At 46.8% G+C, this 26,184-nt stretch overlaps 1 protein-coding gene across 1 annotated transcript in view; it reads left to right on the top strand.

The window, feature by feature from the left end:
• LOC139269154 (nuclear receptor subfamily 6 group A member 1-like) overlaps positions 1-26,184 on the top strand; it is a 371,389-nt gene that overhangs the window by 14,970 nt on the left and 330,235 nt on the right. Inside the window, exon 3 of the mRNA XM_070888255.1 lies at positions 14,247-14,477. Coding sequence (XP_070744356.1) covers positions 14,247-14,477 — 231 coding nt within the window. The remainder of the gene's footprint in view (positions 1-14,246; positions 14,478-26,184) is intronic.

Here is a 26,184-nt window from a genome sequence, read left to right as displayed (position 1 = left end):
TTAAGTTGTCGGGATTTCTCGTGATTATATTTTTCCATTTAGAGAACGTAACTTTTGTGGGAATCTTTGCACAGTAGTTGCGAATTTGAGCAGAGAAGTTTCACTACGAGGAGCATGTCGAACAGAAAAGTAGATATGAGTGATGCTAGCTCCCACTAAACTCAATAACATCTCATTGTCTAACATTACAGAGTACTTCCGTCTGACATATAATTGAGTGCAGACATTTTATACAGAGGATCGGGGATATGAAAATAAGACTGACACTGGCACAAATCTTAATTTATATTTGTAGAGTTTACATCAATTTAACCCTTCTATTTAGCCATGAATGGGATAGACAATGGAAAGAAAGACTTGCATTTATATAGCGCCAGACATCCAGAAGACCACCATACATCTCAAAGCGCTTTACAGCCAAGTAAGTACTTTTGCGTTTCATCACTGTTGTAATGTGTGAAACGCTGCATGCTCCCACAAACAGCAACATGATAATGAAACGTGGCGGCCCCGACCTGCGAGGGAACTCCAGCGGCAGGTCGGGGCCATAAAAGGAGCGGCGAGCGGCGGCCCGGGAGCAGCGTGGAGGCATACCACTCCAGGGAGCAGCGCGAGCTGGCGCAGGAGGGCGACGGCTGTGAAGAGGGCGACTGGATTGGACGTCACCATAAATCAGGTCGGTAATTGGAGCGTGGGCAGGTATAGCAGGAACGGCGAGGTCGGGGCGAAGGAGAGGTGAGGTCGGGGCGAAGGAGCAGCAAGAGATTGCAGAGCACTCTGATTGGGCCCAAGAAAGTCGTGAGTTCGGGACCCTGAAGAGGCATGGGCCCATAGGCAGCACGGGCCAGCCCACACTGCGATATGTGTGCGCACTAGGTCCGTGCAGCAGAGCTGATCTCCAGTCGTCTTGGTTGATCCTTGCCCTGGACCAAGACCTAGCTCTATCAAGCCCGTGTGGTGGCTGGTGTGCAACGGCCACCACACGTTAAAAAAATCCACGCACAGGCATCTTCCACCCTTCAATATGCATTTCGGGTCCTGGAATATCAGATCTTTTATTGAAACACCTGTGAACTCATTGAACTCATCCCTTTTTGGTGTGGAAACAAGTCATTCTCGATTCGAGGGACCACCTAAGAAGATTGATCAGATAAACTTTTTTTGTTATATTGATTGATTGAAATATTGGCCAAGACAACAGGGATAACTCCCCTGCTCTTCTTCGAAATAGTGCCATGGGATCTTTTACATCCACTTGAGAGACCAGATGGGGCCTTGGTTTAACATCTCATCCAAAAGACAACACCTCTGACAGTGCAGCACTCACTCAGCACTGCACTGGAGTGTCAACTGAGCTTTATGTACTTTGAACCCACAACCTTCTGACTCAGAGGTGAGTGTGCTACCCACTGAGCCACAGCTGACACAATGAAATGATACATATAAAAAAGGAATAGGGTAATTAATCTGCTACTTAAATATATATTGTATATACAAACTATGGACAAATGTCAGGGCAGGAGTCCAAATTTAAATTGATTTCAATTTGGGTAAGCATTGGCTATTTCGAAACAAAATCTGTACTTGGGCTGAACTTAGATCCATTTGGAATCACCTTACCTTTGAAACAAAATGACACTGTGCACGATCAAGAGGCCCTTATTGATTTGTATATGTACAGTGTTACTTTAAATATCACCACGAGCTTCCCGACAGACTCGGGAAGAATGAGAAGGAAGACAGTTTGCCCTATGAATAGGTAGGAAGGGTGGCCTGGGAAAACGAAAGTGGTTCAGAGTCAGAGATGGTAAATGTAATGCATGATTGCTTTATGACACGGTGTGTAACTAAAGCCCTGAGAGCCAGTGCTTATCCTGACCTGGTACTTAATTATTACGTGGATATTCTACAGAAAATGGAAGCCGTGGCATCCATAGGGGATAGCAACTACAGAAAAATTAATGAGGAGCCAGGTATATAAGTTTAAAAGAGCTAACTTTCAAGAAATAAGGGATCAACTCAAGCAAACAGGTTGGAGGATATTCCATGGGCTAGAACCTCCACTTTTATGCTTATTGCCTAAAAATGGGCGTTATTTCCGGCATGGGCGGTAAAAAAGGGTCCTTAGATCGCCAGCTTCTCGCCCATTCTCAAAGCACCTAGTCTCCACTTTTGAAAATGGGCGTTACCGCGAGCGATATGAAATGGGCAATAGCATTAAATTTTTTTGACCTTCCGCCGTAAAGTGTGGCCGTCCTTAGCAACGGCATGACAATGCTCGATTCCTGCGATTCAAGAGGTCAAGGGTCATCATGGCATGCGCAGAGAGGAGACAGAGAGAGAGGGAGCTCAGAGGCGCTGAAAGCATGTGTGGCTGTGGTGTGTGCTTGTCTGGCTGTTGTGGGAGGCATGACGTAGATTCACCAGTAGCAAAAAGCCGACTAAGCACCAAGAACATAGTTGGCACCGAGTTTTTGTCCAACAAATAAGATATAACATGGAAGGAATGGAGGACGCCCTGGAGTTCATAGCCAGGAACACTGGTGGCAGAGGGCTCTCAGTGGTCCTGGAGCGCGGCATTGCACCCAAGGTGCCGCACCCCCAGTGCCAACCACACACGAGAGCCAGCAGCAACATCTTGCTTCTGGCTCGGAGCACGTTCCCACCTCGGGACCGTCCTCTCCGTATCCATCCAAGCAGCGTTTCGGCCGGCACCCCCTCTCCCCCGCCAATGAAGCATCGCCTGAGGACCTCCTCGACCAGGTGGCTTGGAGTCAGGAGGGGAAGGGGCAAGGGTGGAGCTGGGGAGGAGAAGCGGGGGGGTGAGGGGGGGAAGGGTTGGTTTGTACAGAAATACTGATGATTTCAGACTAATGTTCGGTTTAAATGTTTTTTTTAACAAAACTTTGTACTGCATTGGCTCAGATAGCTGCACTGTTACACGCTGGTGATTCCTTAACATCAAAGGGTATAATCACACTTAACTTCAATCAACTTAAACTTTAACTGTCACCAAGGTGATGCCCACCATTGATGTATCACCTGCACACCCAGCAGTGTGTCAGCCTTGTAAATAACACCAACATTCTTTCATTGATGAGCTCCTAATGTAAGGCTCTTGCAGTTATCATGCCACCATGGGCCCTTTCATGCGGTCTACAGGGGGGCGGGGGCATGGCTTCAGCATCAGCCTGATTATCTGGGCCGATGTCAGCGTCCGCCTCCTCATCCTCCTCTTCCTTTCTCTGGTGAGGTGGACTGTCAGACTCATCGGGCAATTCTTGACCCCTCCTGATAGCCAAGTTGTGCAGCATGGAGCACACCACCACGAATTGAACTACCTGCTCAGGGTGGTATTAGAGCTCACCTCCTGAGTGGTCCAGGCATCTAAAGCGCTGCTTCAGCACTCCAATGGTTTTCTCCATGATATTGCGAGTTGCTCTGTGGCTCTCGTCATATCGCCTCTTGGCTTCAGTGTGGGCGTCACCGGGGGGAGGGGGGGGGGGGGCGGTCATCAGCCAGGTACGAGGCCATATCCTTTGTCACCAAGCATCCAGCATTGACCTTGTGGCTGATTGTTAAACAAGTCAGATACAGTACTCTCACGCAGGATGTGAGCATCATTGATGCTGCCGGGAAATTGAGCATTCACTGCCAGTATAATTTGCTGGTGATCGACAACCAGTTGGAAATTCAGGGAGTGGAATCCCTTGTGGTTCCTGAAAACCTCTGCATTCTGAAAAGGTGCCCGCATCGCGATATGCGTACAGTCTATTGCACCCTGCACCTTGAGGAAGTTTGCAATTCTGGAGAATCATAGAGCCCTCTCACTCTGTGCCTCCCTGGTCATAGGGAAGCTGATCAAGTCCCTCCTGCATGCGTACAGGGCTTCAGTGACCTGTCTAATGCAGCGATGTGTGGCATTCTGAGAAACTCTGTAAATGTCTTCAGCTGTGGCCTGAAAAGAACCCGAGGCATAGAACAACAGTGCCGTGGTGACTTTTACCTCGACGCACAGTGCAGTACTGATGGTGCTGGCAGGCTGCAGATCTGTCCTTATCAGCTGGCATCATCATCATCATCATCATCATAGGCAGTCCCTCGGAATCGAGGAAGACTTGCTTCCACTCCTGAAGTGAGTTCTTTGGTGGCTGAACAGTCCAGTACAAGAGCCACAGACTCTGTCACAGCTGGGAAAGATAGTCGTTGAGGGAAGGGTGGGTGGACTGGTTTGCCACACGCTCTTTCCGCTGTCTGCGCTTGATTTCTTCATGCTCTCGGCGTTGAAACTTGAGGTGCTCAGCACCCTCTTGGATGCACTTCCTCCACTTAGGGCGGTCTTGGGCCAGGGCCTCTCAGATGTCAGTGGGGATATTGCACTTTATCAGGGAGACTTTGAGGGTGTCCTTGTAGCGTTTCCACTGCCCACTTTTGGCTTATTTGCCCTGAAGGATCTCCGAGTAGAGCACTTGCTTTGGAAGTCTCGTGTCTGGCATGTGGACTATGTGGCCTGCCCAGCGGAGCTGATAGAGTGTGGTCAGTGCTTCAATACTGGGGATGTTAGCCAGAATGAGGACGCTGACTTTGGTGCGCCTGCCGTCCCAGGGGATTTGTAGGGTCTTACGGAGACATCGTTGGTGATATTTCTCCGGCAATTTGAGGTTTCTACTGTACATGGTCCATGTCTCTGAGCCATACAGGAGGGCAGGTATTACTACAGCTCTGTAGACCATGAGCGTGGTGGCAGTTTTGAGGGCCTGGTCTTCAAACACTCTTTTCCTCAGGCGACCGAAGGCTGCACTGGCGTATTGGAGGCGGTGTTGGATCTCGTCGTCGATGCCTGCTCTTGTTGATTGGAGGCTCCCGAGAAAAGGGAAATGGTCCAGTGTATCCAGGGTCGCGCCGTGGATCTTGATGCATATCTCAGTGATAACCTCTTTGTGGAAGCGCAGTCTCCGAAGGCAGGTGGTGTCGGGCAAGTTGAGGTAAGACTGCTTCTCCCTGAACTTGCGGGGGGTGTAACATCTGGTCCTCCTCATCAGTCTGGCACATCTTACATTGGGCACATAATGCAATAGAGCATTCCTTCGGTGATGCCGAGTCTGCTGCATGTAATTGGTCACCAAGAGAGGGTGAGGAAGGACAGGCCCTGTTTTCCACCGATTGGTCACAAACGAGGAATATCCTGATGAAGACATGTATTCAATTCCAATCAGTCACTGTATGGCCAAGATGTTTTTAGAGATGTTCACATCAACTCCAACGACCTGCAGAGTACATCCAAACTCCGCCGAGGTTGAAGCACAGCAACCTTTTAAAGAATGTAATGTGATCTACAACATGGCATCCATAATGCTGTGATTATTTCCAGTTAGTTCTACTTTTTCTGGGCGTTTTTTTGGGCGAGCAATATTGTGGGCGATATGTGTGAGAGGTGGTGAAATTGACGCTGGGCGATCTCATGGCCGCTAGTTTCGGTAAATATGCTCTTTGCAACAAAAAAAGTGGGCGGGCGGTATTATTGAATCTCAGCGTGAAATCAGTGCGGAAATTAACGCTGGGCGATATTATGGACATTGATTTTGCCCATTCTGCTGATTCCGCCCCAAAAAAGTGGGCGGGTGGTAAGATTTTTTCTGACGTTAAGCACATGGGGAAAGTAACGCTCGGCGATAAGTTTCCTAAAAATGCCCGGCAGTTTCCATTTTGTGCCAAAATGAGCGATATCTGGGCATTTTACGTCATTTCAGCGGTAAAATGGGCACTAAGTGGGCGTTAAGCATGCAACAAAAGTGGAGGTTCTAGCCCCATAACCCATAAGTTGAGGTCAAGTGAAACACCTTGAAAGGACAATAAATACATACCTAGAATCAGCAAGCACAGACTAAACAAGTGTGACCCGAAGTGGATTAACAAACAATCACAAGTGAAATCAAGAGAAAAAATGGTCCTCTGCAAATCCCGTAGGTAGACAGAAAACACAGAGTTGGAATAAACGGGACTGTTTCGGGTTGGCAGGCTGTAACTAGCGGGGTACCGCATGGATCAGTGCTTGGGCCTCAGCTATTTACAATCTATATCAATGACTTAGATGAAGGGATTGAGTGTAACATCTCCAAGTTTGCTGATGATACAAATTAGGTGGGAAAGTAAGCTGTGAGGAGGATGCAAAGAGGCTGCAGAGAAATTGAGTAGACAAAAAAAAATGGCAAATGCAATACAATGAGGGGGAGTGTGAAATTATCCACTTTGGTAAGAAAAACAAAAGAGCAGAATGTTTGTTGAATAGTTAGAGACTGGGAAACGTTTGAATTCAGAGGGACCCAAGTGTCCATGTAGGTGAAACTCTTTTTGGAGTTCACCTGCAAAACATAAAATATTAAACGGTGCCACCCGACCTGGGTGACACTCCAGACATTTACAAGGCCCTTTTTATTTTCCCCCCTTTTTTTTGTTTTTTTTTGTGTTTTTCTTTTTTTTGGTTTTTTTTTGGGCACTAAAATCACAATTTTCCCCAGTGCCCCCTATAAAAGGGAAGGGGAACACTAAAAGCACCGGCAATTAAAACAAATTAAACTTAAAAACGTAAAATCAAATTAAAATTTGGTTGCCGGGCGTGATGATGCACTCCAGTCCCTCCGGTGCCCACCTCTCGCGGAAGGCCGCGAGCGTACCGGTGGACACCGCGTGCTCCATCTCCAAGGACACCCTGGACCGGATGTAAGAGCGGAAGAGAGGCAGGCAGTCAGGTTGAACGACCCCCTCGACCGCCCGCTGCCTGGACCGGCTGATGGCACCCTTGGCCGTGCCCAGGAGCAGTCCTACGAGGAGGCCTTCGGACCTACCCGCTCCCCTCCGCACAGGGTGCCCAAAGATCAGGAGAGTGGGACTGAAGTGCAGCCAGAATTTCAGGAGCAGCCCCTTCAAATAATGGAACAGGGGCTGCAACCTCGTGCACTCAATAAAAACATGGAACACGGACTCCTCCAGACTGCAGAAATTGCAGGCGGCCTGGGAGTCCGTGAACCGGCTTAAAAATTTGTTGCACGGCACTGCTCCGTGCACCACCCTCCAGGCCAAGTCCCCGATGAATAGTGGGAGGACCCCTGCGTAGAGTGCCCTCCATCGGGGACCCCCGCCTCCTCCGGACGGCAAGATGGTACGCCATGGCGTGTCCGGACGGCCGGCGAGGATGGCAAAGTTGAGGGTGTGCAGGAGCAGCCCGTACAGGAAACCCCTCCGCGCGGAACTGAAAGGCACGGAGGAGATTTCCCCGAGGCGGCTCAAGTTGTGAGGCGCCGGCCCCCGAGGGAGGTTCCGGGGTTTGGCGCCGATGAGGAATTCCGTCCGGACGGGGGTCAGTTCGGACGGGATCTCCCCACGTGCTTGAGCCTCCTCGATGCACCTAACGGAGTCAGGGCCCAGAGCTGTTTTTAGCGACTCGATGGCATCGGCCGCGTGGCGGACGTTGGCAGAGTTTAGGCGCCGCGCCAGCGTGTCTGGCACCATCCAGCCCACTCCTCCGCCATCGAGCAGGTCCCTGACCATGGTCACCTCACCAGCCACAGCCCTCTCTTCCGACCGCCACATGAAACCTCGGCCGTGGAGGTACGGATTCCCGAGCAGCGGCTCCTGCAGGACGGCCGCCACTCCAGCCGGCGGAGAGCTGCGCTTGGTGGAGACTTTGTTCCAGACCCTGATGAGTTCCCTGTAAAAGACAGGCAGCTCCCGGAGGGCGGTCCTGGCACCCCCCAAGTTCACAAACAGGAGCTGCGTGTCATAATTGTGGTCGCGCTGCTGGCGGAAGAAATACCTCGCCAGAGCACACCACCTAGGAGGGGGCTCGACGTAAAGGTATCTCTGCAGGGTCTGAAGACGGAAAGTCGCGAGCTGGGCGCTGACGCACACCAACGACTGACCGCCCTCCTCAAGCGGGAGACTCAAGACCGCGGCAGAGACCCAGTGCTTCCTGTTGTTCCAGAAGAAGTCCACCAGCTTCTTCTGTATCTTGGCGACAAACGCAGGGGGAGGGGTCAAAGTGACCAGCCGGTACCACAACATTGCGGCCACTCCATGTAGATGAAACTCTTTTGAGTTTACCTGCGAAAACATAAAACATTAAACGGTGCCACCCGACCTGGGTGACACTCCAGACATTTACAAGGCCCCTTTTTTTTTTTCCCCCCTTTTTTTGTGTTTTTCTTTTTTTGGTTTTTTTTTGGGCACTAAAATCACAATTTTCCCCAGTGCCCCCTATAAAAGGGAAGGGGGACACTAAAAGCACCGGCAATTAAAACAAATTAAACTTAAAAACGTAAAATCAAATTAAAATTTGGTTGCCGGGCGTGATGATGCACTCCAGTCCCTCCGGTGCCCACCTCTCGCGGAAGGCCGCGAGCGTACCGGTGGACACCGCGTGCTCCATCTCCAAGGACACATTCATGTAGATGAAACTCTTTTGAGTTCACCTGTGAAAACATAAAAACAATAAACGGTGCCACCCGACCTGGGTGACACTCCAGACATTTTCAAGGCCCTTTTTTTCCCCCCTTTTTTTTGGTTTTTTTTTGTGTTTTTCTTTTTTTTTTGGTTTTTTTTTTTGGGCACTAAAATCACAATTTTCCCCAGTGCCCCCTATAAAAGGGAAGGGGGACACTAAAAGCACCGGCAATTAAAACAAATTAAACTTTAAAACGTAAAATCAAATTAAAATTTGGTTGCCGGGCGTGATGATGCACTCCAGTCCCTCCGGTGCCCACCTCTCGCGGAAGGCCGCGAGCGTACCGGTGGACACCGCGTGCTCCATCTCCAAGGACACATTCATGTAGATGAATCACAGAAAGTTAACATGCAGGTGCAGCAAGCAATTAGGAAAGCAAATGGAATGTTAGCTTTTGTTACAAAGGGATTAGAGTACAGGAGTAAAGAAGTCTTATTACAATTATACAGTGCATTGGTGAGGCCATGCCTGGAGTACTGTGTACAGTTCTGGTCTCCTTACCTAAGGAAAGACATACTTGCTTTAGAGGGAATGCAGCAAAGGTTCACTAGACTGATTCCTGGGATGAGGGGATTGCCCTATCATCATCATAGGCAGTCAGTCCCTTGGAATCGAGAAAGACTTGCTTCCACTCTAAAATGAGTTCTTAGGTGACTGAACAGTCCAATACAAGAACGTGGGTGGGACAGACAGTCAGTCGTTGAGGGAAAGGGTGGGTGGGACTAGTTTACTGCATGCTCTTTCCGCAGCCTGCCTTTGATTTCTGCAGGCTCTTAGCAATGAGACTCGAGATGCTCAGCGCCCTCCCGGATGCACTTTCTCCACTTAGGGCGGTCTTTGGCCAGGGAATCCCAGGTGTCAGTGGGGATGTTCCACTTTATCAAAAAGGCTTTGAAACGTTTCCGCTGTCCACCTTTAGCTCATTTGCCGTGAAGGAGTTCCAAGTAGAGCGCTTGCTTTGGGAGCCTCGTGTCAGGCATGCGAATGTGGCCTGCCCAGCGGAGCTGATCAAGTGTGGTCAGTGCTTCGATGCTGGGGATGTTGGCCTGGTCGAGGACACTAACATTGGTGCGTCTGTCCTCCCAGGGGATTTGCAGGATCATGCGGATACATCGTTGGTGGTCGTTCTCCAGCGACTTGAGGTGTCTACAGTACATGGTCCATTTCTCTGAGCCATACAGGAGGGCAGGTATTACTACAGCCCTGTAGTCCATGAGCTTGGTGGCAGATTTGAGGGCCTGGTCTTCGAACACTCTTTTCCTCAGGCGGCCGAAGGCTGCACTGGCGCATTGGAGACGATGTTGAATCTCATCGTCAATGTCTGCCCTATGAGGAGAGATTGAGTAGACTAGGCCTATATTCCCAAGCATTTAGATGAATGAGAGGTGATCTCATCGAAACATATAAAATTCTTAAGGGGCTTGACAGGGTTAATGCTGAGAAAATATTTCCCCTGGCTGGGGAATCTAGAACATGGGGATCACAGTCTCAGAATAAGGGGTTGGCCATTCAGGACTGAGGTGAGGAGAAATTTCTTCACTCAGAGGGTGGTGAATCTTTGGAATTCTCTATCCCATAGAGCTGTGGATGCTCAGTCGATGAGAATATCCAAGACAGAGATCGATAGATTTTTGGGAATTAAAGGATACGGGGATAGTGGAGGAAGGTGGAGTTGAGGTAGAAGATCAGACATGATCTCGTTGAATGGCGGAGCAGGCTCAAAGGGCCAAATGGCCTACTCCTGCTCCTCTGTCTTATTAAAAAAGAAAAAACATAGCTGTGGAGGTAAAAATATAACAATAAGAAATATTTCCAGGTCTTCAATAGTTAGAGTATAGTCAGTGAAATGGAGAAAGCCATTAAACATGCTAATCAACTGGGAAGAGAACATCAGCATTACATAGCAAACATTCGTAGTGATTGTTTTCTCCATGTATGAGCAACATGCCCTCCCCAAACAGAAATAACCTAGGCAAAATGTCTTTGGTATATAGGAGATGTCCCAGACAGTTGAAAAATGCTCAAAACCAATAAATCCCCAGAGATAGATGCTATTTATTCCACAGTACTAAGAGAAACTAGAAAAGGGATTTCCAAAGCTGTTTCAATTTTTATGAGGGTGACACTTGAGACTGTGGAGGTGCCAGTAGATTGGAAATAGACTATCATGGTGCCACTGTTCAAAAAGCGTGACCAAACAGACAATTACATGCCCATTAATCATACTTCAATCCTATATGGAATTGAATATCAAAAGAAGATGTGAGGATTATGAAGGGATTATCAGCACAGGTTCAGAATGGGAAATTTCTGCCTGACCAACTTCTTGGACTTCTTTGAGGAAGTGCCACACCATGTAAACTCTGCAGAGAGCCCTACAATGTGTTGTACCTATTACGACTTCTAAAAGGCATTTGACAAAGTTCCACATGAAAGACTTTTAATCAAGTTCTAAACTGTGGGGATTCAGAGCAAAACTTGGGTATGGATAAGAAATTGGCTGAAGGGTAGAAAACAGCATGCACTTGTTAGAGGGATTATGTTGGGGCAGAGGGAGGTACTAAGTAGGGTAGCCCAAGGCTCAGTATTGGGATTGTTTCTAATTAACATCAATGACTTATATTCAAAAAGTCAAATGGGTCAAATATGCAGATGGTATAAATCCAGGTGACAGCACAGAAATTACAGAATGAGTTGGACAAAATATATAAATGGGCCAAAAAATGGCAGATGAAATTTAATGCAGGCAAGTCAAGGTACTGCACATAACAAGGAAAACTAGATGACCATGAATGGTGTTGAAATAGCTAAGGAAAGTTAAGGGATGTTGGTCTATTTCCAATCTTTCTAATCATAGCCAGAGTATCACCTGCAACGGCTTCTCTTCCCGCCCCACATCGTTACCTCTGGTGTCCCCCAAGGATCTATTCTTGGCCTCCTCCTATTTCTCACCTACATGCTGCCCCTTGGCGACATCATCCAAAAACACAATGTCAGTTTCCACATGTACGCTGATGATACCCAGCTCTACCTCACCACCACTTCGCTCAACTCCTCCACGGTCTCTAAATTGTCAGACAGTTCAGGATGAGCATAAATTTTCTCCAATTGAATATTGGGAAGACCGAAGCCATTGTTTTTGGTCTCCGTTCTCACAAACTCCGTTCCCTAGCCACTGACTCCATCCCTCTCCCCAACTTCTGTCTGAGGCTGAACCAGACTGTTCGCAACTTTGGTTCATATTTGACCCTGAAATTAGCTTTTGACCACATATCCGCAGCTTAACTAAGACCGTCTATTTCCACCTCCACCCTTGCTTCAGCTCATCCACTGCTGAAGCCCTCATCCATGCCTTTGTTACCTCTAAACTTAACTATTCCAATGCACTCCTGGCTGGCCTACATAAACTAGAGGTGATCCAAAACTTGGCTGCCCGTGTCCTAACTCGCACCAATTCCTGCTCACCCATCACCCCTGTGCTCGCTGACTTATATTGGCTTTCGGTTAAGCAACGCCTCGATTTCAAAACTCCCATCCTTATTTTCAAATCCCTCTATGACCTCACCCCTCCCTATCGCTATAATTTGTTCCATCCCCACAACCTTTCGAGACGTCTGCGCTCTTTTAATTCTGCCCTTTTGAGAATCCCTGATTATAATTGCTCAACCATTGGTGGTCGTGCCTTCTGTTGCCTAGATCCCAAACTCTGGAACTCCCTGCCTAAGCTCTCTGCCTCTCTACCTCTCTTTTCTCATTCAAGACATTCCTTAAAACATAACTCTTTGACCAAGCTTTTGTTCACCTGCGCTAATTTCTACTTATGCGGCTCGGTGTCAAATTTATTATCTCATAGTACTCCTGTGAAGTGCTTTGGGACATTTCACTACGTTAAAGGTGCTATATAAAAGCAAGTTGCTGCTGTTGTTGTCTTCATAGTCTCAACATTCCACATTTGAAAGAGGATAGCAGAAGATAACTTGCTCCATCAGGGCTGTCCTGTCCCGACATGGTGCAACATGTATGCACCTCCCACCTGCCATCACACAATCATGAAATCTCCTGGGAGAGGCGAAAAAACATTAGGTCAAGTTAGGAAAAACCCAGACCCTTCCTCCAAAGGAAATCAAGAAAACTGCAGGATACCATGGTGGCTGACGTCACTAGTCCAAGTTAATTCACCTATCTTCTGTAACTCCAGGCGTCTTCCACTTGCAGGAACTCATCCAGCTCCCTTTTAAAGTCCTGGAGTGAGCCCACACTCACTGCATGCACTGGCAACTTATTCCAGAGATAGAGGACTCTCTGTGAAAATAATGATATTATTATATATCCACTCCACTGGGGCAGTAAGTGTTTGAGATTGTCTACTTGTAGGTTGGGGTGTTCGACTGCTGCTAGTAAGTGGCACTTCCTGTTGGAGGTTGAGGAAGAAGTCACCACAATTGGCTAAATTTTGTGATTCCTCCAGGTGCTTCATTTGAAAGCTTCTACTAATATTTAATAGCTTTGTGTAAATGAACAAGCACATTGGAAAATAAGAGTGATCAAAATTCATTCAGCTCATCTAGCTCATCGCCTGCTTCAGATTTCCACATTTTTAGCAAATAAAATATATATCTTGAAAAGCAATGTAAAATATGTTTTTGAGGGGAGGATGGAGAAGGAGAAGGTTTGCTGGGGTCTTCGACATCCAAGTTTCTGGTGGGTATTTGAGGTTCTCCCTACTCGCACATCAAATAATTTTGTTTTCAAATGATATGCAATTTAAACAATTGAAAATCAGATTAACCTGAATGCTTTACCCAGCAGAGCAAGATGAGACACTTAAATAAAAACTTTAGAGGCTGTCTTTGGGAACCATAAACTAATGTGTGCTAAATGAAGAGGTGTTTCTAGGTGTTAAGGAAGGAGCCATAAATGATGTGTACTTTACAGACCTATCAACTTGCCTTCATTTGAAATGAAAGTCACTTAATTTGGTTTAAAAACTTAATCTGAGTGGCTCTATTAATGGCTTACAATCTTTTAGCTTTGGACTTCAATCTGCATTACGTTTGATGTGTAATCAAATGTACTTCATCGGCTATAAAGCATTTTGACATGTTCTGAGATCGTGAAAGGTACTATATAAAGGCAAGTCTTCCTTTCTTTCTTCTTTAATTTAGCTGGTTGATGCTTTTAGATGAGACATTAAACCCAGGCCTGTTTGCCTTCTCTGGTGAGCATAAAAGATCCAATAGCACTATTTGAAGTAGAGCAGGGGAGTTCGTCCTGGTGTCCTGGCCAATATTTATCCCTCAATTATCATCACTAAAACAGCTTATCAGGTCATCATCTCATTGCTGTTTGTGGGACCATGCTGTGCATAAAATTGCCTGCCACATTCCCTACATTACAACAGTGAATACACTTTAAATGTTTTCATTGACTGTAAAGAAATTTGGCATGTTCTGAGGTCATTGAAGGCACTATATAAATGCAAGTCTTTCTTTTTGGTTGATAGCAGAAATTAACTGGACATTCTTAGATATGTAATGAGTATATACACTGTGCAGTGGAGTGTATAACTGGTACTGATTATTAGAAGGATACACTCTAACAGTCATGGATGAATATGCAATAAAAAGTAGCAGGTTACATCACATTTCTATTGTCTTCCTCAACCCTTGAAAAATCCAAGTGAATCCATTATAAAATCAAAACAATTTAATTTGAAGTAAGGTTTAATGTTATTTTTGTTTTACAGGCGATCGCTCAGACAGACGAGTCTGCCTAATCTGTGGTGACAGAGCTACAGGGTTACATTATGGAATTACCTCCTGTGAAGGGTGCAAAGGATTCTTCAAGCGAAGCATATTTAATAAACGGATTTACAAATGCATTCGGAACAAGAACTGTACCATGTCACGAAAGCAGCGTAACCAATGCCAGTACTGCCGGCTGATGAAGTGCTTGCAAATGGGCATGAACAGGAAAGGTTGGTAATGTTTGTCTTGGCTTCATTAAATACACTATTGTCTGATCTGAGCTTCCATTCGAGGTGGTGCACTCATTGGGTGATTTTGAATTTGGACGATAAGAGTAAAATCAGACATCTGTTATATATCTCTCATTGGATAAAAATCGGGCGAGATGTATAACGGACAACTGACCCAATATCACAGGTACATGGACCACGTGCTCTCAGACAGCACTTCGCTCCTACGGAACCCCTCAACATTTTCTGTATTTTACCATAGATAGGCCTTGGTTCGATGTTGGCATTCACTAGAACTGTTCAGTTAAAGTCTCGTTGTTCTGGAGCGTCGAGCATTACAGAACTAGCTACCTTCACGTGTTTAATTTAATCATAGATTGTTGTTTAAATATCAGCCAATCATTATCTGAGCCGATGACCAAACGAGAGTGATGAGGTAACCAGCTCATCAACAACTTAAACTAACTCAAGGGAAATGTCTCACCTTGGGAACTGAAATACTGGACATGCATCTGAACTTGCATTTAAACAAGCAGATACGCTAAACCGGACTGGGACAGCAGAAAGTGAAGCCTTTGTGAAATATCTAATATCATGTATCAATGGTCCTGAAATTGCGTTCGGCGATGTACCTATGAAGTACGCCGCCAACCTCCGAACGTAATGCGCACTTGCCTGCTGCGAGCCCTCCTTCGAGATATTTCTGTCAGACGCTGAGGAGTTGAGCGCAGCGTAGCGGCCCACGGATCCCAGGGGCACACCGTGTGCGTAAGCGTACCTGGGATCACATGGGGCAGTGTGCCAATCAGGAAACAGAAGGTTTCTCATTCTCCTCCAGTGTCTCACTCACCCCAGTCTGGATTTACATTATATTAGAATTAGAAATGAATTTTGGGCAAAATTATCAATAGACCAGAAGCAGTCACATTAGACTGCAGGCTGCTTAACTACTTTATTCAAGCAGAGTTGTACATTTGGATAATATTCAACTGAACTTTTGGGGGTTTGCTAATCCCTCAGGCAGATTCAGTGTAAAGGGCAAATATATTTATAGTATTTTAAACAACAAAGCATCAGATGAAGATTTTTTATCATGACGGCTATCCCCTTACTCTGTGTAAACAGGCTCCCATGCCTGTTTGCAACAGCCATAAAATGTTCATGTGTAATTGCTGGGCAGTTGGTTGGCAATTAGCCCAACTCCACGGAAGCAATGAGGATAATACAGTCAAAGTCGGAACTTGACAGATCGCAAGTTTGGGATTTAGCGCATCCTGAACTTGCTGTCCATTTCAAAAGCAGTATGATGGCATACTCTGAGAGTACGCCATCATACCGACCGCAAATTCAGCCCGTTGTTTCTTTCTTAGATATTTTGCAAAAGGCTTTCTGGTCAATGTGATCTCTTGTTTTATTCCTTGTTTTTCTTTCAACTATTTTGCTTTTATTCTTTACTGCTGAACCCTCCCCTTCTCCCTCATATCGTAATTTCACCCCTTCCCAACTAGATTGCAATGCCCCTTTAACTACACTCAAGCACAACTATCAAACTTTGACAACTGGCTCCAGTATAAGCAGGAGAATTGAGTGAACCTCAGAGCTCAGCTGGATTGTTGTTAATACTGTACTGGTGATTTACCTTTACAAGCTATGATGTATCACTCTGAGCGCACTTTCCCATTGAGTTCTGGAGTCCTCGTTTCTGTTGACAAATTAAACTTTCAAGTGAAAAAAAAGTTTGGATTAGTTTGAAATGTTTAAACTCCAAGCTCCACATCTGTCCATTGTAAGTTTTGGTTATCAATACTATGGCTATCTCTCGATCCACAAACACAGTCTCTAAACATCAAGGACAGCTGATCAAACTGAGGAATCCTGTTGGCCCTGTATGGCCCAGTGAAGATTCAAGTATCCAAATATTTTGCATTTCTGTTGCTCTATTTGTGTCACTTCTCATATCATATTACTGTCCCTTCAGATTTGTTTGAAGTGTTGTCATCAATTCCAATGAAAGAAAGCCCCCAATAGAGAGGAGGAAAAGGGCTAAAGGTGCCCAGGTTGTTTTTTTCTGCATTAGATGTGCTATATAGATGCATGTTATTGCAGTTGAATGTTTAAAAGATTTTGTGCTAAGAGTTTTGGCGCTACCATTCTACATTTTCTTCTGAAAAAATCAGAACTATGGGTGTCCCAATGAGAATACCTCTTTATTTGTATACTGGATAAAGAACAGGAAGAGCAACAGGGGAATCATGTCAGGCAGGTGAGTTTGTACCAGAAGAGGATTCCCAGCACCTGCCATTCCGCTCCCTTCCACGCACACAAGTGAGGCAGGATTGTTCTGAGGATTTCTGACCTCATAGACTAAGATTCTCCAGGGGGAAAGTGACAGACATATGGGACATGCTGGAATCGGAGCTTCAACCAAACTTCACCACGGGCACCGCACCGCCACTGGCTTCCGCAATCACTTTACCCCCTGACCTTTTATGCCTCAGGCTCATCCAGGCTGCCACTGAGGACGCCAGCACCATCAGCCAACATGTATGGTTTGCATTGTTCGCTGGTGCTAGTGACTCCATCACTTTCGCCACGGTCAACTGGCAACAGTATGAAAAGCCACTGCTCGTCTTTTAATTAGCATGATTTCCCAATGTCCAGGGTGTCATTGATGGTGTCCATGTGGCCCTATGTTCTCCTGCACACAATAGTTGTGCATTCATGAATGGAAAGTACTAACTCATCATCAGCGTGCAGCTCGTATGTCACCCTCAGCACAATGTTGTATACTGGTAGCTGCCATAATGCCACTATTTTAAGGGAATCCACTGTATCTCCATTTATTTGACCCACAGAGAAATGTGCACGGTTAGCCCCAGAAACCAAGGCTACTATCTGCAGCCCTCATTCACGACTCCTTCTACACCAGCTACATTCAGCTGCCAAGCACAGGTGCAATGGAATGCATGCAGCTACCCAAGGTGTCATAGAGCACGACCATTGTCATATTAAGCAGTGTTTCAGTTCCCTGAAAATTATCATCGGCAGTTCCTTTGAATTCGAGGAAGACTTGCTTCCACTCTAAAAGTGAGTTCTCAGGTGACTGAACAGTCCAATATGGGAATTACAGTCTCTGTCACAGATGGGACAGACAGTGGTTGAAGGAAAGGGTGGGTGGGGAGTCTGGTTTGCCGCATGCTCCTTCCGCTGCTTACGCTTGTTTTCTGCATGCTCTCGGCAACGAGACTCAAGGTGCTCAGTGCCCTCCCGGATGCTCTTCCTCCACTTAGGGCGGTCTTTAGCCAGGGATTCCCAGGTGTCGGTGGGGATGTTGCACTTTATCAAGGAGGCTTTGAGGGTGTCCTTGAAACGTTTCCTCTGCCCACCTGGGGATCATTTGCCATGTAGGAGTTCCGAGTAGAGAGTTTGCTTTGGGAGTCTTGTGTCAGGCATGCGAACAATGTGGCCTGCCCAACGGAGCTGGTCGAATGTGGTCAGTGCTTCGATGCCGGGAGGGGACGGTCGTACAAAACCGCTCAGCCACATTCTCAAGAATCATCAATGTTTCCTGATTGTAGGCATACAAGGCAAAACTATGGAGCACCTAAATAAGGAAGATAATCAACTCCAGTAAGAAGACAATCGAGGTTGCACAACCGTGGATTCCTGTCCCCTTCACTGAGCTCTCGCAGCCAGGCCCCACTTCGACTGGGAGCTCGCTGGAATTATTAAAATGAGGTTGACAACCACAACTTGCATTTATGTAGTGCCTTTAACTTCGTAAAATGTCCCAAGGTGCTTCACAGATCAAAATTGACATAAGCCACAGAAGGAGATATCAGGACAAGTGACCAAAAGCTTAGTCAAAGATAAAAGCTAACTCCTGTGGATGCTGGAAATCTGAAATAAAAATAGGCAATGCTGGAAATACTCAACAGGTCAGGCAGCATCTAAGGAGAGAGAAGCAGGAGGCTGGACTTTCCTTACCTCAGCGGGTCCGGGGCAGGCGATGTCAGTGGCAGGCCCCGACCCTGCTGCTGGCTCCGTCCTGCTGTGTAGAATGAATTTCCCCTAATTGGACTTGTTAAGCCGGCCTAACGTGTAACCCAGCCAATTAGAGAAAGCGGGTCTGGTGATGTCATTTGATGACAGGTCATCAGCCGGTTTCCTTAAAGGGACCATGGCCACATTGATTTTGACAGTTGTACTGTCAGTGTTTTGCAGCATTCAGGTTCTGCAAACACAGACAAGCACTGCACAGAGGTGCATGGCTGCGCCCAGGCTCTCCCATGACTCCCTCCAGATGCTTATAGAGGGAGTGACAGCACGCAGGGAGGTTCCCTTCCCTTCCAATGGGTGGAAAAGACCTCCCCAGGACACCAACGCAGCCTGGTTGCACATTGCACAGGAGGACACATGCAGGGATGTGGTCAGGAGGGCCTGGCTGCAGTGCCACAAATGTTAAAATGCTCACTAGATCATGAAGCGTTAGTACAAAGCCACACTCACCCTCATCCTGCTGTGCCACTCATCACATCCCCATCACTCTGCCTTCCCTACCCTACTCCTGCACATCCTTACTCACACCAACTTACCTTACACCTCCACCCATCCCTCTCTATTTACATTATCATATCACCATCTCGCTAGTCACCATTCACACTCACCCTAGTCCAGTCATACCAACGAACAACAGACAAGGGTAGGCACTTGGGTGTTTTATCCAATATTCATGTAAATGTTCTGTTAATGTGCTGTCAAACATTGAAACCTTTATTTTCAACACTTTCTGTTCTTGGACAGATTTGCGTGCATGAAGTGGCTTAGTGAGTTGCAGTGAATGGTGAGACATAATAGTACCCCTGCAATGGTGATGAGTGTGAAAGAAATGGCTTGGGCATTATAGGGATGCTTTATGGTGTTAGTGTGGGGTGTTGCCAACCTGGCGAATCGTGTGGCAGCCAGGGTGTACAGCGTCAGTGTACAGTGTACTCCCGGGCAGCAATGTGGTCGGGTGCTGCTGGTGTTGGGGCTGATTGTGGTCGGATTCTGAGGACCAAGATGACAGAGTATAAAGTGTTGATGGAATAGATAGCTGGGAAATAGAGATGACAGAAGCGATCTGTCAACAGTGGGAGAGGGAATGAGATCTGACTGGATGGAGACTTGTGTAAAGACTTGCAGCATTCGGAATCTGTTGTGCAACTGCAGTTTAGAGAAACTAGTGGCTAAGGGAACATTTCTCAATCGGCTGGGAGCTTTGACTTGACATTTGAAGCTGTCAGCTCATCAGCTGATTCAATGGCCACTGACCTCCTGCCGCAGCCTCACAGACGAGGTCTAGGCACAGTGGCAAACCTGTGGGCGACCTGTCAAATTCAAAAAGCTGGGAAAAGAGCATTGTTAAGTGGCTGTAAACAAGCCAGTTATGATTTTAATTGCTTCCCCTACCGCTGCATGTCGGGCATGCTCAGCGCTGACGTTTGGTAAATGCGGCAGGTTGATAGCAGGGTCCTGACCCGCTGTCAGAAAAAAATACTCTCCCATCCGACCTGCCACCAATCGTGCCTGCTGACCGCCCCCCCCCACCCCGCCCAGAAAAAAAATTCCCAGCAGAGTTAACGTTTTAGGTCGATGACTGTTCGTCAGAACTGGAAAAGGTTAGAGATGTAACAGGTTTTAAGCATGTACAGAGACAGGGAAAGGAGGGAGAGGAAAGAACTGAAGGAAAGGACTGCGATAGGGTGGAAGGCCATGTAACGAGATAATGTATAGCGCACTCTAGCTAGGAAATATTGGGAGCTGTATTGAGAGAGCGGGTCTGTGAAAGAACGCCATCTTAAGCTCCACATGGCTATCTGAGATCTCCCAAATAAATAGTTAAGTTGAACTAAGAGAGTTCAAGAGACTATAAAATACATGGTGTCAGAAGCGGAGACTTCTGATCTTTCGGGGAATGCATCTATGACCAAAATTTTAGAACTATAAGGCCCCCATATTGGGCCTTACCGCCCACTGCCGCCGACCGCTGCCGAGGTTTCCTGCCGTTTTCCTCTCGCTCCCAGTTTCCACTTGGGCTGGAGCAGGTGGGAGGGGAGCACCGCTGGGAACCGCCCGCTGACATCCTCTGGCAGCCAAGCCGCGTAAGTGGCCTCCCGCACGCTGAGATGCAAGATTGGTGCAGGCGGGAGTCGGCGCCAGCAGGGGGAAGGACCGTTGTGTGGAGGCTTGTCTAACCCCGACGGTAGGTATGAAGACCTGTAAAAGAAGGTTAGTGAACATCTTTTACATTTTGTTTTACAGCAACTTACCTGGATGGGGTCCCCTGAAGTGTTCCGGTGATTTATTTATTTTTTGTGATGTTTTTACTTTTCAGGTCTTCCACCCTCCCTGGGCCCGACTCCATCCTCGGCGGCAATTGGGGTGCAAGCTCCTTTGCCGCCGAGATTGAGAGCTCCTGCCCCCTGCCGCCCAGATTCATGGCGGAAGCCGTTATTTGGCCGCCGGGCTGTACTCTTTTAGAGGAATCTTTCAGGCAAAGTACCGCCTGGTCTCTCGGTGGCCATCGGTGGTCCTTTGGGCGACAAATGGGCGGGCCTTGCAGCTCATGAAAACCGGGGCCTAAGACTTTTTCGAGCCACTCGAAATCGACGTTGTACAGTGCAGAGCATGTTTCCTACACATCGTGCGTGGATCCATGAACGGCGATAAATAATCATAAGCTTGTAAAATAATCTAGAGGCATTAGTAAAGTAAATTTAAAGTGACATAAGTTAATGTAGAGCCTCGATTGAAAAAGTATTTCTACAAATACATGGCCATGATATTTTACTATTAGACTTATTCTAGTCCTCTGGGTATTTGAACGGAATATATGTATATGACAAACTCAAAGCCCTAAACTGTAGCAAGCTATCATGACCACCACGGTTCCAACTCCCGTGCACATTCATCTCCCACCTCCATTGCAGGTGACTGGCAATTTGAAAGCCAACTGGAAAAAAATTCAAACAGTTGTGGGACAGCTATGAAATTATCACAAATATTGTGGAAAAAACAGATAAAGAGTTAGGGTTGCAATGTTCATCACTGCCATTGGCAGCTATGCCCTAGATATCCACAATAATCTTCCCTACAAATCAGAGGAAGACAAGCAGGAAATTGAGATTATTTTGAAGCTCTGGGAAGAGCACTGTAAAGGTAAAACCAACATCTATATAAACGGTACCAGTTTTACAACTGTGTATAAGGGGACGAGCGGTTTGACAGATATCTTGTAAAAGTGAGAGAGCTAGCATCGTCATGTGATTTCAGCAACTTGAGGGATGATTTCATCAGAAACCGCATCGTCTGTGGAATATCTGATAACACTCTGCGTAAGAGGCTGTTGCAAGAATCAAGCATAACACTCGATAAATGTGTGATGCTCTGTAAAGCTACAGAGGCCACAGTTGCGCAAATGAAATCCGCGAAGCTCACTAAAACAGACTCTGAAGATGTCAAAGCTGTCAGACAGAAACTCCGACCCACAAAGAAAGAATTCACAGACAAAGAGTTCACAAACAATTGCAGATATTGTGGCAAAAGACATAAGCTGTCAAAAACTAAATGCCCAGCATATGGGAATACCTGCACAAGTTGAGGCAAACTAAATAACTTTTCGCAAAAGTGCAGACAAAGTGGATCGAGGCAGAAGTCTACACATAACCCTAAATATAAGGACAAGTCAAAAGTTCATGTACTATTGGAGAGTTATGATTCTGATTTTGAAGTCATGACTGTAAAGATGCTTGGTAAAGCTGATCGCGCAATCAAGGACAAAACTGATGGAAAATATCCTAACAAGATTATGGTTACCTTCTCCATTAAAGGTCAAATGGTAAAAATGAAAATAGATTGTGGGGCTACATGCAATGTGCTACCTCTTAGATACTTACCTAAAGGATTAAAGGTAAAATAATCTAAAACAACACTGTCACTATATGATAACCATGCAACTATTCCAGTGGTTTGGACTTATAATGTGCCACTGGAAAATACAAAGAACAAGCAAAAGTACGTTGTGCCCTTTGTGATTGAGGGCCAAAATGCACCACTGACTGGCTCACACGCTGCTCAACAGCTACAACTGATAAAAGTGCAGCATCAGAATATCGTGGTGGTAAATGAACTACGCGAATCGCAAACTATGAACAAGGCAAATATCTCGCTAGCGTCAAAAAACGATAATGTGTATCCGGATGTGTTTAAGGGACTTGGACACATGCCAGGGACAGTTCACTTTGAACTTAGTGAATCAGCGACACCATCTGTAATGCCACCCAGATGAGTGCCAATAGCGATCAAACAAACACTAAAAAGAGGAACTCGATCGTTTGGAAAAATGACAAATCATCACGAAAGTGGTTGAACCGACGGACTGGGTAATCAGTCTCGTGACTATACAAAAACCAAATAGAAAGATACGAGTATGTATCGACCCTCAACATCTGAACAATGCCCTGAAACGCGAACACTAGCCACTTCCTGTGATCGATGACGTTTTTCCACAGATATCAAATGTAAAGGTCTTCACTAAAGCAGACTGCAAGAAGGGTTTCTTGCAATGTGAACTAGACACAGAGTCCTCCTACCTCACGACCTTCCAGACTCCATGGGGACGATATCGATATAATAGAATGCCATTTGGCATCAGTCCTGCCCTGGAAATCTTCCAGCAGAAACTAGACCAGAACCTCGAAGATCTAGATGGAGATTGCATATGATATCTTGATCACTGGACACGGTGAGACACTTAAAGAGGCCAATCACGATCATGGCGCAAACTTACGCAAATTCATGCAGAGATGCAGAGAGCGAAACATCAAACTAAACTTCGATAAGTTCGAATACAATAGCTCCCAAGTGGGACACATGGGGCTAGAACCTCCACTTTTTTTGCATGTATTACGCCCACTTAATGCCCATTTTACAGCTGAAATGACGTATAACGCCCTGATATCACCCATTTTGGCACAAAATGGAAACTGACAGGCATTTTTAGGAAACTTATCGGCGAGCGTTACTTTCCCAATGTGCTTAATGCTGGGAAAAAATATTACCACCCGCCCAATTTTTTTGGGTGGAATCAGCAAATTGGGTGAATTCAACGCCCATAATATCACCCAGCATTACTTTCCGCACTGATTTAACACCGAGATTCAATATTAACACCTGCCCACTGTTTTTTGTCATAAAAAGCATATTTGCCCAAACTAGTGGCCATGGAGATCACCCATTGTCAATTTCACCACCTCGCACACATATCGCCCACAATATCACTTGCTCAAAAAACGTCCACAAAAAGTGGAACTAACCGGAATGAATGCCAGCGGTGTGGCTGGCATTTATTAAATCCCACTCTTACATGGGGAGCTGATATCTGAAAGATTTGCCTGAAAGAACACTAATGTGAGTGACAACACTGACACAACGCTGTGTGTGTGCAGCTCAGACATCAATGGTGCCCATCATCTTGGTGCCAGTTAAAGTTTACGTTGATTGATTTTAAGTTGCATTTAAACCTTTCATGGTAAGGAATCACCAATGTGTAACGGTCCAGCTATCTGAGACAATGCGCTACAAGGTTATGTTTAATAACAAAAATTTAATACCAACAGTGGTCTGAAATCATAAGTATCACAGCCAATAACACGCAATCCCTGCCCACACCCCACTTTTCCCACCATTGACATAAATCACATGTTCAACATTGTTGTGTATGCATGCCTGTTTACTGTGTGATGTCTGTAACACTGTTAAGCAACACTAAATGTACCCTTACACTGTACACACCTTGCCTGTACACCAGAGGGTGCTGCTGCTGGAGACCTAAGGGTTACCTGCACACTGCAGGTAACCCAGTATAAAAAGGAACACACAGCTTGTTGTCGACACTCAGGGGCTGCAAATAAAGGACTGCAGGTCTGCACAGTTTATGTATCATACCCTGCCTTGTGGAGTCATTACTAAAGGTGCCTACATATACTACAACTGGTGACGGGAATACGAGGTCACGAACCACACGCTCAGCATGTCGAATCTCAGCAACTTTCAGCAATTTACTGCCCACAACTACCCACATCACACCACCCACTGCTGTTGTGGCTATCCCCCCGCCCCCCCCTCCCCCGAGGGATCCCAAACAGTAACACCCACTTGGTCCATGTGTGAGGGAGGGGAAACGTACGAGGCCAGTCTCAAGCACAGGGGTCACACCCTGGCAACCACACAACCTTCACCACAACCTCCCAGAGCCCACCACTGATCACCTCCCCTGGTCATGACAATAAGGATATGAATAATGCTCAGGGGGGAAGTGTTGTTGTGTATGCATGCCTGTTTACTGTGTGATGTCTGTAACACTGTTATGCAACACTGAATGTACCCTTACACTGTACACACCTTGCCTGTACACCAGAGGGTGCTGCTGCTGGAGACCTAAGGGTTGCCTGCACACTGCAGGTAACCCAGTATAAAAAGGAACACACAGTTTGTTGTTGGCACTCAGGAGCTGCAAATAAAGGACTGCAGGTCTGCACAGTTTAAGTATCATACCCTGCCTCGTGGAGTCATTACTAAAGGTGCCTACATATACTACAAACATGTCCAGCAACACAGAATACAAAGGCAAAGCAGGAGGGAGGTCCCCTCCCCCCATACATTACCACAAATTGCAGACACCGAGATGGAGATATAACACAGCCATCACCTGCGGACCTGCACCTCACTTTCTTTCCCCCCTCTCCTTCTCCCCACCTCTACCTCTTCCCCTCCTCGCTCCACGGCACCTGGCCGAAGCAGGATCTTGGTCCTTGCTCTCATCTGTCATTCGCAGTGGTGGTGTGGAACCTAGGAGTGGAGTGCCGCGCTCGGGGACCACTGGGAAGCCTGTGGCAGCAGTGTTTCTGGCTATTGCATCCAGGGACTCCGCCATGCGCGGAATGTACTCGGTCATGGCGGTCAGCCAGGGATATAGAAACATAGAAACATAGAAAATAGGTGCAGGAGTAGGCCATTCGGCCCTTCGAGCCTGCACCACCATTCAATATGATCATGGTTGATCACTCACCGCAGCACCCCAATGCTTCGATGAGCTGGGCACCAATGTTTACAGTCCTCCTGGACAACTGGACCATGTCTCCACTGTCATGTCGCACTCGTGAAACAGACCTGCTACATCCACGAGGCCTCCGCGGGGTCGGCACCGTCCTGGGGACAAATGCGGTGCCCTGTGGAGAGGTGCTTGGGGCCGGTACCTCCAGAGGGGAGGCGGGAATGACCGGAGGACCACTAGATGACCTTGGGATAGAATGGCTTCTGGAGCATGGCGATGCAGGTTCCTCGAAGTCTGCGCTCTCATCTGTAGAGAACAGACCCAGCGGATTGACAGGCGAGAATCGGAGCTCCTCAGCACCAGATGTAGTAGGATCGTCTGCCGACTCCTGCCCCACGCCCCCACCCTCTGGCCTCTGTGGCCTTGCCCGGGGCCACGCTGCTGGCTGAGCTGCAAAACACAAATGTGGTTATTAGAGGAGAATGGGGTGGTAGGGTGACAAGGTGAGTCCAGCGCTACACATAGCATATGCATGACAAAAGCACCACCGCTATCAAAATCATCGCAGACATCACATTTCATGACCATCAACATATTGTGCCTTGCAATGCT

The sequence above is a fragment of the Pristiophorus japonicus genome, chromosome 8, assembly GCF_044704955.1.
Source record: "Pristiophorus japonicus isolate sPriJap1 chromosome 8, sPriJap1.hap1, whole genome shotgun sequence".
NCBI classification, from domain to species: Eukaryota; Metazoa; Chordata; class Chondrichthyes; family Pristiophoridae; genus Pristiophorus; species Pristiophorus japonicus.
The sequence above is the reverse complement of the archived record's forward strand: the minus strand, read 5'-3'. Positions and strand labels throughout refer to the sequence as shown.